This window comes from Ailuropoda melanoleuca, chromosome 1, assembly GCF_002007445.2.
Source record: "Ailuropoda melanoleuca isolate Jingjing chromosome 1, ASM200744v2, whole genome shotgun sequence".
Taxonomy (NCBI): domain Eukaryota; kingdom Metazoa; phylum Chordata; class Mammalia; order Carnivora; family Ursidae; genus Ailuropoda; species Ailuropoda melanoleuca.
The window spans coordinates 62,050,568-62,062,935 of NC_048218.1; the positions used below are offsets into that span (position 1 = coordinate 62,050,568).

The window sequence follows — 12,368 nt, forward strand, 5'->3', positions numbered from 1 at the left end:
GACCTGAGCTGAAGGCAGATCCTTCGACTGAGCCACCCAGGCCCCTCAAAAAAAGAAATTTTTATAGAAGAATCCCAGGTAATAAAATCAGTGAAAGTATTAGAAATCTACTGTTAAAAGACTTAAGAGCTATACCAAAATGCAATGTGAAGTCGGTTCTTTTTTTTTTTATCTTTTGATAGGAAAAAAACTATTAAATGACGTTTTGGCTTTAACAAGGTTAATTCGAATAGGCACTATTAGATGACATGAAGGAATTATTGTTAGATGTGATAATGGTGAAGTTAAAAAAAAATCCGTATCAGTTTGAGATGCACATTAATTTAAGGGTAAAATAAAGTCTGGGATATGTTTCAAAATACTCAAGCACAGAGCGTGGGAGGGGATGAAACTAGATGCAAAATGTTAATTGTTGATTCTTGGTGGTGGGTACGTGAGGGTTATTAAAAATGGATTCACTTTTGCCTATGTTTAAAATCTTCCTTAATAGTTTTAAAAAGCAGAACAAGTCCCACGGAAAGGGGATGTCCAAAATGAAAGACCCCCAATTATTCTAGAAGGTTCTGAGACTTCCCAGGGATTTCCGAAAGAGCTGCGACCTGTAATTGCCAAATCTGCTGGATTTGAGCAGCAGACACCGGCTCTCCGGGAGCCGACCCAGGGTGGGCGGCTGAAGCTCACGGCAGTTTTGGGAGTGTAGTAGGAAGCGAGGACGTCTTACCCCACCCCAGCAGCCTCCCCTCCTCAAGCCTGCCCTTCTTTTCGATCTTTCTTCCCTCGAGCCCCACACGCCCCTCAAGCACTTCGGCTCTTCTCCTTTAGCCGCCAATCCTTCCTCTCCACCGCCTAGCCGCACCCCGCCCTTTTCCTGACCCTATTTGTCCTCTCCCACGCCAGCTCCGCCCCTTCCGTTTCAAGCCCCGCCCCTTATCCCGGCGCTCGGGAGAAGGTTACCATAGCCACGGTGCACACAGCAGCTAGGCGTCCCTAGTTGGTCCCCGGCTGGCCAGAGGGAAGAGGCGACACTATGAGCCGTGTGGTGACTATTGAGGAGCCCCAGGCCAACCCGCAGGTGTCTCAGACCCGGTGCGGGGTGAGGTCTGGGGCCCGGGGCAACGTCTCCTCCAGTCGACCGTATGATTTTCTGTATGGTAAGGGTGGCACCAGACCTCCCTCCGGAGTTTTTGACTCGTGGGCTAGGTGGGCTTCGGGACGGTGGCAGGGCCAGGGGCGCGGTGAACGGAACACGAGCTTCAGGACGGATCCCTTGTCCGCGGTTATTCTCTGTTGGGTGGGAGCAGCTCCGAGCTCCCCAGGTGGCGGTGCTCCCCGGGCGCGTCGGAAGCCCCAGGTGCGCTCAGCGTCTCCGAGCACCGCGCGGGATCGCCTTACTGTTCGCCACCGTCTTTTCCTGATCCTTTGCACAGCCTTAAGCAATCTTCCTGAAACCTGTTCCCGGTGTTTTCTTATCCAGAAAAGTTTGCAATGATTTGCAGACTTGGAGATTCCCTCAACATTCCCACGTTCAAACTGTGTAAAGTGCCCAACAAAAAAGACCTTTCCGCTCCCATTCCCCCGGGCAACTCCAAATTTGGCTTTGTAGATAAAGAAGTGGCACTTTATCTCACCTTTGTTTTCAGTTTTGTTTTATTTTTTAACTTATTGTTACTCATCAAAGCATTGCTTATAAACTAGGTCCACTGGATTCTTTGGGATCAATAAAGGCAGGCCCAGTCTGTTTTAATGCCCTGCTTGTCCGTTTATTTCTGTCTCTTTTACTGGACCTGAAGTTCCTTGAGTTCTTCAGGTACTTGTTTTATACAGCTTTGCAGCCTTCTCAGCACCTATTCCAGGGTTGATACATATGCTAGGTACTTCATAAATGTTTACTGAATTTTGAGTTTACTATTATAAGAGTTTTAATCAGTTAAGCATGATTTTTTTTCTAATTTTGCTCTCATCAGTCTCATGCTCTTCACCTGAACCTTGCATTGCTTTTAACCATGTGGTATCTTCTGTAGGATTCCCAGGATCATCTGGGGATTGGATGGGAATCCACAGGTTACCCATTTCCTGGTATAGAGGCTATGTAATGATTGCTTACTTATTGTGACCCATGGTTTTCTTTTTTTTTTTTTTTTAAGATTTTATTTATTTATTCGACAGAGATAGAGACAGCCAGCGAGAGAGGGAACACAAGCAGGGGGAATGGGAGAGGAAGAAGCAGGCTCATAGCGGAGGAGCCTGAATGTGGGGCTCGATTCCATAACGCCGGGATCACGCCCTGAGCCGAAGGCAGACGCTTAACCGCTGTGCCACCCAGGCTCCCCCGACCCATGGTTTTCTTTATTCACTCTTGGCTTCATCTTGTGAAATAAGTCTGGTAAACTGTAAACACATCGCTGTGTTTGTTTCAAAGGTAATTTGGGAATTGGATAGACCTCTTCAGTAAAGACAGGCAAAGAATTTATCAAGCTTCTTGTCTCTTTTAACATTAAAAGTCTCTCTCTCTCTCTCTTTTTTTTTTTTCTGCAGAGAGATTGCTAAATGTTTCCATGTTCTTTCAGGGAACAGAAACTTACTCAAAATAGAACAAATAAAGTTTGGATTGTCCCAATAAAACAGGCAGTCTCACAGCTATCAGTGGACAGGAAGCATAGTATAGCCAGGAAAAAGTAGAACCAAGTCAGGGAAGGTCAGAACTAAGATGTGGTGCCCTTCTGTGTGATTTCTTGGCCCTTATGGTTTTTTACATTGTATAGGCTGTCAGATTTAGCAAGTAAAAATACAGATGCACAGTTAAATTTGAATTTAAAATAAATAGCGAATAATATTTTAGTATAAATTTTTAGCCCCATGCAATATTTGGGGTCTACTTATATAAAAAGTTATTCATTGCCTATATGAAATTTAAATTTAACTGGGCATCCTGTATTTTATCTGGCAACTCTAACCCTTGCTTTTTGCTGCACATATGTTTCCTTCTTCCATCTAACAGAAAGCCACTTCTTTATGGATTTCTCTTACTCTGACTGGGACTGGGGTGGCAGTCTACATGACCTCTTATCCTAAAGCTTATCACCAATTGTATAGAGTCCTTTGTGTATCTTAGCTGAAAATCGAGGAGAGAAATAAGATAGGTTGTTGACAAGCCAGTGAATTGACTGGCTTGGGTCCGATTTCCACCCTCCATCCTGACAAAACTGTGGTGGGGTCAGTGTGGTGGTCAGTGGTACATGCATGAACACCTTTCCAGCTTTTTCACACTTCCCCCAACCCCACCCCTCAAACCCAGTGGGCTTTTCCCAGAATTAATTGTCTGCAAGGCTTTTGTTCCTCTAAGAAGCTTTGGGCATCTTCATTAAATGTAATTTTTACTCTTCTGATCACTCTAGCAATTAAGATGAATTCAGATACCTTACATTTTTTTGGTACTTTAGGTTAACATCATTTTCTTTATTTTATTTTATTTTTTTTAAGATTTTGTTTTATTTATTTGACAGAGACAGCCAGCGAGAGAGAGGGAACACAAGCAGGGGGAGTGGGAGAGGAAGAAGCAGGCTCCTAGCACAGGAGCCTGATGTGGGGCTCCATCCCAGAACGCCGGGATCACGCCCTGAGCCAAAGGCAGACGCTTAATGACTGCGCCACCTAGGCGCCCCTAACATCATTTTCTTAATAGATTTTACCTCATTTATATACCATTTTGCATTTTACTCAGTCTTTTGGTAAATGCTTTGTATCTCCCAAGTGCCTCTCGAAGTGACCACCGTACGTTGTCACTTTCCTGAATCTGTACATTGATTAGTAGCTACACTACTGATAATGAAAGCCTTTGAAATATATGGTATAGTTTTCCTAGCTTCCAAAAATGTTTTCAAAATGCTTTCTAGGTTTACAATAAGCTCTTTCCTCTTTTCTTTTTACCCAGAATATGCAATTATCATACTTTTGCCAAAAAGTAATCCTTCTGTTTTGGGGCTTAATGCACTTCCTCTCTCTCATGATTACTTGGTTGTGACAACTTCCTAGGCTTGCTAGAACAGTTTCTACAGCATGGGCAAATTGGCTGAAGGGCTTTCTCATGGTTTCCGTGGGAAATTTTCACCCATAAAATTCATGGGGTTTCAATAATTTTAGGCCTGGAAGCCAGAAGGATCAGAGTTGAAATTCGAACTGTCGGTAAGTGGCTAACTTCTTGAAGCCCCAGTTTCCTCCCCTATAAAAAGAAGGCCTAGTGCCTACCTCATTGGGTTTTTGTGAGGATTGAATGGAATATTGCACATAAAGCACTTAATACCTGTCTAGGAATAAGTAGGTGATACCTGGTGAGTCGTATTACCTGGGCATCTCAGAGGTTCTTATATTGCCTTTTGAGCACTGATTATGATCACAGTTGTAGGATATGTTGCAGAATGTGTAGTCCTAAATCACACAGTATTGTGTCATTATCTTCTATAGACGGCAGGAATGTTTCTATAGGTAGCCTGTCTTTGTACGCCTTATGGGAAGAAGAGAATGGTTTATAATTTATTATTCAGATTTAGGGGAAATGCAGGCTAAACTCATTTAAGATGAACAACACAGTTGGAACTGTAGACCCAGTGACATCTTTTAAATTACTTAAAATAAGAGTATGAATAGAAATTTTCCTTTGGGGGTGCCTGGGTGGCTCAGTCAGTTAAGCCTCTGCCTTCAGTTCTGCTTCTCCCTCTCCCTGCCTCTCCCCCTGCTTATGCTCTCTCTCTCTAATAAATAATCTTTTTAAAAAATTTCCCTTTGTCCCATACTATTCTCAATATATCTGACATGTTGAAGCTATAGCCGTCTTCCCTTTAAACAGGTGCATTCATTCAGCCTTTAATTCACTAGCCTGTAATTTGGGGCCATAAAATCTGGCTCCATCATTCTTAATCAGCCCAGTTTCCATCACTTCTCAACCTGAATCGTAGGTGTGAATTTGGGTGCTGCTGCTAAAGAAGAGTGTATCTAAAAGTGATGATTCCCAAATTCACATCACTGGTCCAGACTTCTCTCCCGAACTCTGGATTCTTATATCAAATTGCCTACTTCATTTCTCCACTTGGACATATAATAGACACCTAGGGCATGCTTTTCATGTTTTCCCTACAAACCTGCTCCACCACAGGCTTTCCTGTGTCAATTGATACCAACTGCATGCTTTAGTTGCTAAGTCCAAAAATCCTGGAGCCATCATTGTCTTGTCTCTCTCTCTCTCTGACACACACCATTCCAATCCATTAATAAGTCCTCTCTGTCCCACCTTAAAAATATATCTAGAATCCTGCCCCAATTTGTCACTTCTGTTGCCATCACCATCATCTCTTCTCTAGGCTCACTGCATGACCCTCCTAATAGGTCTCCCTGTCTTTTCCATTGTTTCCATGCAGTCTGTTCTTTACTGGGCAGCCACACATGAGTGGGTGGGCAGAGGGGCAGAGAGGAAGGGGAGAGGGAAAGGGGGAGAATCCCAAGCAAACTCCACACTGAGCACAGAGCCCTATGTGGGGCTCAGTCCCACAACGCTGAGATCATGACCTGAGCTGAAACCAGGAGTTGGATGCTTAACCAACTGAGCCACCCAGGAGCCCCTACAGTGAACGCTTTAAAATGTAAGTCAGATTTTGTCACATCTTGTCTCAAAATCTTGCAACGGTTTCCCACCTCAGATTAAAAACCAAAGTCTTTTCAGTGGTCCACAAAGCCCCATGTGATCTAGGCTCCTGGTAACTTGCCTGACCTTTTATCTACCATATTTTGCCTCTCACTCTTTCAATCCTGTTGGTCTCTGCTGTTCTTCAAACATGTCATGCATGCTGCCATCCTAGAGCCTTTGCTCTAGCTATTTCCTCTGCTTCAAATGCTCTTCCTTCAGATGACTGTATAATTAACTCCCCACTTGCAAGTCTCCTTAAATGTCACCCTTCGGGGTGCCTGAGTGGCTCAGTTAGGTTAACTGTTTGCCTTCCGCTCAGGTCATGATCCCAGGGTCCTGGGATCGAGCCCGCCTCGGGCTCCCTGCTCAGTAGGTAGCCTGCTTCTCCCTCTCCCTCTGCTGCTCCCCCTGCTTTCTCTCTCTCCCTCTGTGTCAAATAAATAAATAAAATCTTTAAAAAAAAAAAAGTCACCGCTCAATGAGGCCTGGCCTGCCCTGACTACCCTGTGTAAAATTGCAACCCAATCTCCCTTATCTACTCTTTCCCCACTTTTTTTAGTAGCACTTACTATCCTCTAACATGTTATATAATATGCTAATTTGTTGTGTTGTTTATTGTCTCTCTCATGAAGTCAGGGATCTTTATCTTTTTCTTGATATGTTCCTGGCACCTTGAACATAGTAACCTGTCAATAAATCTTTCTTGAATGAAAGAGAACTGAACCTCTTGTAGTTTTTCAACCTTGCGGAGAACATTAAATGTTTGCATCCAATATATTATTTTTGTTGGGTAACTGAGGAGTTATTAGACTCTAGGAATTGACTCACATTATCTAAATTAAATTAAATTTAAATTACTTGTAAATCACAATAACAATTATTAATTTCTGTGAAGAAATATGTTGCCAAGTCATCTATACTAGTTGGTCAAGGTATTTGTTTCTCAAGAGATATCTATTTCGGAAATCAAGTCTCTATCTGGAGGTTGCTTATGAATTTAATATATTGTTTAATTTTAAGGGATGGTATAATCAATCATAAATATTCTTCATTGCCTTAAAGATATACCTAATAAGCCCATACTTACAATAATAGGGCATTTTTTGGTTGAACTTTGGAGAAAAAACTTAGTCCCATCATCAACATCCTTCTAAATTTAAGGAATGAATTATAGCTGATTTTATTTATTTATTATTAGAGAATGACATTTTCTTACTATGTTTATCAATTCTGAGGTGACATATTGTTAAGAGTGCGTATATTTCCCTTGTACTGAATATGGGAGGTAGTGCCCCAATCGGTTATTTTTTTCACTTGCAAATGGGTGTAGTTAGTGTATATAGGGTTTCTCATCTTAGAGTATTTCCTGGGCTACCCAGACCCAGAAAGTGGTTTGTTCATAGGAGAGAAAAGACGGTGTGTTTAGGCCCTGGTGCTTGAGAACATATCAGGCCTACTTCGTGCCTTCCAATTCTATAACCTGACTTTGGAATACACAGAGGAAATTGCATCTTACAGACTCTCACTGGTGGTAGATTAACAGGGCAATGAGCTGCCGTAGAGTTAGGCAATATCTAAATCTTGTAATTTGTTTTCCAGTTAAGAAGTAACATTTTGTCATTATTCTCAGTCTAGATATATTCCGTTCCTTATACCACTTATTGTTTATTTTGCAGATCCATTGTTTATTGTGTCAAGTGAGAAAGACCATACACAGGCAAATATCCAAGCTAACCTGATTCGAAAGAGACTGGTAGGTCTAATTCAATTACTAAGGTAGCCTAATGAACTTGAACCATCTAGTTTTGCTAATCACGCTAATCAGATCGACTAATCATGAGATCGCCAGTGGATTTTATATTCTGCAGGAATTACTCTGCCATGATTACTAGGGGATAAGACATCTCGATACTTGTAGCCCAGTGTGGAGATTAATTAACTAATAGTGAATAAAGGACTCATTATAACCTAATTTATTTCAGTGGGAAAAGTTATATATGCCTGTGTTAAAAGAATTCAAGTAGTACAAAAACATATATAGTATGAAACAAATTCTAACCCTCAGCCCCCTTCTCATAATCATCCATTATCATCAGTTTCTTGGGTATCTTTCTAGAGATATTCTATGCATGTACAATTACCCTTCTTTCTATGCTACATACACTGGTTTGTACCTTCCAAAATTTACAGTAATAAGTAAAATGCTCTAAAACATCTGATGGTAAAATTTTGTCCTTTTCCTCCCTATCTCCCTGTCCTAATATTAGAGAAAAGTTCCCAGGTTTAGAGCCATGTTCAGTAATCTGATCCATTACCCAAGATATTCTCTGTATCGGAGCAAGGCAGACCCTGTCCCACCATTCATCCGCCGGGAATGGAAAGGACAGGAGGAGAAACACAGAGAAGCCCTCGGGCAGCTCGCCATGTAAGTGTCAGGTAGCTTCAGCTGCTACGCATGTTTGTAATGAAAGCATTTTTCTTCTTAAGATTTTTTATTCTGCATTTTTTAAAAAGTACAAATGCAATGTTACACCTAGATCAATTGACCCCAAATTCTGTCTCTTAAACCCTCTAACCAAAACGGGCCTGATTCAGGGGCAATGGTTGCGGGTTTATAGGTTAGTAGATATTCTCAGAAGCTTGGAGTGAATACATATATTAAATGACAGTTTGCCACCAAAGGTAGAGGTAGAGGTGATTGAATCTGTTTCTTTGATCCATCTTAGAAATTGCAACTATACCCTTCTGCTAGTATCTAAATATATATGCATATATATTTGGAGATTTGCAGCCAAAGCACCTTCAGAGACAAGTCTCTTGCATTCTTTATTTTAATTATTTACAAGTCATGCCTAGTAAATTAAAAGAAAAAAGCTACCTTTCAGCTTGGACATAAAAAGTTGTCTCTTGAAACTCTGTTATTCCAATGTACTATTAATTAAAAGTGTGCATTTTTGTAGGTGAGATTTCATAAATCTACTCTTTTCTTACTCTTACTTCCTGTTGTTAGCTCCTGGTTTCCTGGCTCAGGGAAACTAATTATTATCTAGTCTGGGATGTAGGTCAGTCAAGTGCATGTTATAGAAGACTTTCTCTCAGTCTCAGATACCCTGTGCATCTCCTACTTTATGGACATAAAAATATGAAATATAAATTATATTTGGAAATGACATGTTAGACTTTAATAATGTTTTCCTGCTTCATTTTAGAACTGATACATCTTTTCAGATGGTTAAAGAGGCTTATGAAGATCCTGAAATTACTGGCCGGAATCGCTATAAATATTTTGAAAGGTAAAAAGTAATTACTAATGAAAATGAGCCCTGATACTATTTATATATTTATGATAATATCTTTGTGATAATGATAGCAGCTATCAGTTTTGAGTGCATGCAGTGTGTCAGGTACCAGTTTAAGTGCTTTATATATATAATCAATTTTTTTAGATTTTGTTTTTAAAATAAAAATTTAAATTTTAATATTTAATTTAAATTTAATAAAAATTTATTTTTAAAATAAAAATAACATGGGGGTTGAACTCACAACCCTGAGATCAAGAATTGCATGCTCTACCAAGTCAGCCACCGAGGTGCCCCAAATAATTTTTACAACAGAAATGTAGAATAAGATCTATTATCCCTATTTATCAGTAAGGAAGCTGAGACCAAGAGAAGAAAAATAAATTGCTTGAAGCCTCTTAAGTTGGCTAGTGGCAGATCTGGGATTCTAGCTAAATCTGCCTAACTTCAGAGATGCTAGTTGTAAATAAGAATGTATATTTGAGAACAAAATGTCATCAAATCAAATGAGATACAGCAGAGACATCATGGCAGTTGTAGTACATGAGAATTTGTTACAAGCAACAAATAGGCGACATTCACTGTGTTTGTGTGAATATTGCCAAAACCAACATGGTCAAAAGTTTCACTTTGCTTCATTTGTGATCAATACTCATGTGATAGTCATATAGTCAGATTAGAATAAAATGAGGATCTCCCTATAGGTCTTGTGTGGTTAGAAAAATAGTCTTGATGCCATATGTACATAAGCTTCCATGAGAAAGTAAATTTGTAATCCACATTGTTATTTGTGAGCAACTTCCTTAGAGAAGTTTTATAATGCTGACTTTTTAGAGAAATGTTAAATTTTCAACATAGTATACTCAGTTCCTAAACTTTATGGGGGTAGTTTTAAAAACTAAATCATTGAGAATTCAGAATGTTTCAGGGAACTGTAGAAGTTGCTGGGAGCTCATGACCAGCTGAAGCCCAGGCATAAGGCACTGCTTTTGAAAGTGTGACTTGGCAAATATTGGAATGTTTAGTACAAATGCAGATTCATTAGCACTACCTTAAATCTACTGGGTCTCCTGGGCTAGACTTGGTAATTTGCATTTTAAACAAAAATCTCCCCACTCTCCAGTGATTTTGTGTTTGTCCAGGTTTGAGGATTACCCATATGGGATATTTAAGCTGACTGATTTTAAGGGACTAATATGAGGGTTGGAATAAAGCCCAGAGAGCACACAATGTAAAAGTCCCACACGTTTGTGTTCTTCTTTCTTCACCAGGCCTTTCCTTCCATTTCATCATCAGATGCCATTCAATGTTGTTTTTGCAGCAACCAAGTAAGTAACCATTATTTTATAACTTTTTTTCTAGTTATTATTTGTTCCCATATTTGTTTCCAGAAGATAGTTCTCTAAATCAACATTTTTCAAATTCCAGATCACAAATCTTTAGAAAGTCATGATGTATTTTAGTGGGTCATGAACAGCATTTTAGAAAATGAAATAGAAAATAACCAAAAGCATCAGATACATTGAGGGTAAATTGTCTTTTTGCTAATAACTTCTGTTTTGGAGATATATATATATATATATATATATATATATACATACGTACATATATATGCGTATATATATATCTCCATATGTAATGATTATAATGTAAAATGTTTTTCTTATTATGCATTATGGTAAAAAGAAAAGTTAAAAAAATGCTTTAAATATCCTCTTTTGCTTCCCTGAAACACGTACTTATTTGGCAACAGCTCTTCAACAATTTTATCGAGAAAACTAATCAGTTATGAAATAGTTTTTGAGTACTGGAATTTCATAATTTAATAATCGTCTAATCTACACAAGGTAATTTAATATACAAAGATCAATAGAACATGGTTTCTGTCCCACAGAGGAGTCGACCAAGGTGAGAGAGAAGTAAAGAACATCCTCGAATCTGGGATGAATGTGCAGTTCTCCAGTCTTGTTTAGGGCTATACTGTTCCTGTGTCAGTATAACTTAATGTATGTATAAGAGAAAAAAATGAAATGATCAGGAAAAGAAACCTTTTTTAAGGTCTCGGATTTAGATAGGGCTTGGCTTTCAAACAAGCATTTAAAGGGTACCCTAATGATACAGCATTTTATGAATAGAATATATGTTATCAAATGTCTGTAATCCTTAAGATAAGTACCTGTTATGATCCCAATTCTCTGATAATTTATTGATTCATTTTTAAAGATTATTTATTTATTATGCACGAGCAGGGCGGGAGTGGAGGGTGCGGGGTGTGCAGACTCTCCACTGAGCAGGGAGCCTGACACGGGGCTCAATCCCAAGATCATGATCTGAGCTGAAGGCTGACGCTTAACTGACTGAGCCACGCAGGCAGCCCTGTCCTCTGATTTTTTAAGACTATGTGTGGATACCTTTGGCTCTTATGTAGATGGAGAATAGATTTCTTGCCCTACCCCCAAAGAGAGCAACTTTGTGTGGTGTCACTTTACTCGGGGATAGCTGCAGCCTTGTTTTCAGTGAAATGCTCTGTATGAGAAAAGGGGAACATATGAGATTGGTAGATCCCTATAGATACCTTTGATAATTCTTTAAAAGCAGGCTTACTGGATCACCTACTTTGGAGCTAATAATTACATCAGGTCTAAAAGTTGTTTAATTGTGGGGAGTTCTGAGGTCTACAGTGATGAACACTAAGCCTCTTCTTCTCTAAATGTGATATGAGAGATTCCCTATAAGAATTAAACCATAACAGTTGACATCTTAGATACTCTCTGTCTTTCTTAGAAGTTTTTAAAGAATTAGTCAGTATTCCTGAATGAAGTCAACTCTGGAATTCTGGCAGGGTTGAATTTCTGAGCAATGAGGATAATCCACTTTATGTTAGCAGGGATAGACTTGTCTGGGGACCAGCTGGCCTTCTCCAGCCATACCCTTTCATGGTTAGCTGTTGGAGTCTTTCCTTTGGATTCATGTAAGCATCTTGGTGAAAAGGATAAAAAGTTAGTACTTTTAAAAAGTTCAGTGGTGGTTTTTAGTTCCACATGTAAGGAGCTTGGCAGTTGCTAACAACAAGTAAAAAGCCGAACAAACTGAAAAAGCAACAACTTTTCTTGGATCTGTAAGAAAGGGGAGGATTCAGGGCAAACTGCTTCCCTAAGATTAGAGAGTCAGGTTACAAGAAGGCATGGCTTCCCAGAATCCCAGAGATTCATGAGTGGAAACCACTCCAGAAAACAAGTCCAGGTAAGAAAACCTGAACAATAATTGAAGAATTGCTGGAGGCTCTGAAAATTAAAATTCTAGAGGGACCTAGTCATTGAGGCTTCCACAATTTTGTGAGATTTACCTCCAGGATCTCAACTAGGTTCTCACAGTAAATATTGGAAAAATAT

General features: G+C 39.6%; 1 protein-coding gene across 1 annotated transcript in view; it reads left to right on the forward strand.

The window, feature by feature from the left end:
• Positions 1-939: 939 nt before the first annotated feature.
• Positions 940-12,368, forward strand: part of CFAP91 (cilia and flagella associated protein 91) — a 95,963-nt gene continuing 84,534 nt past the window's right edge. Inside the window, exons 1-5 of the mRNA XM_002915268.4 lie at positions 940-1,151; positions 7,354-7,430; positions 7,945-8,102; positions 8,887-8,970; positions 10,248-10,304. Coding sequence (XP_002915314.1) covers positions 1,028-1,151; positions 7,354-7,430; positions 7,945-8,102; positions 8,887-8,970; positions 10,248-10,304 — 500 coding nt within the window. The 5' untranslated portion in view covers positions 940-1,027. The remainder of the gene's footprint in view (positions 1,152-7,353; positions 7,431-7,944; positions 8,103-8,886; positions 8,971-10,247; positions 10,305-12,368) is intronic.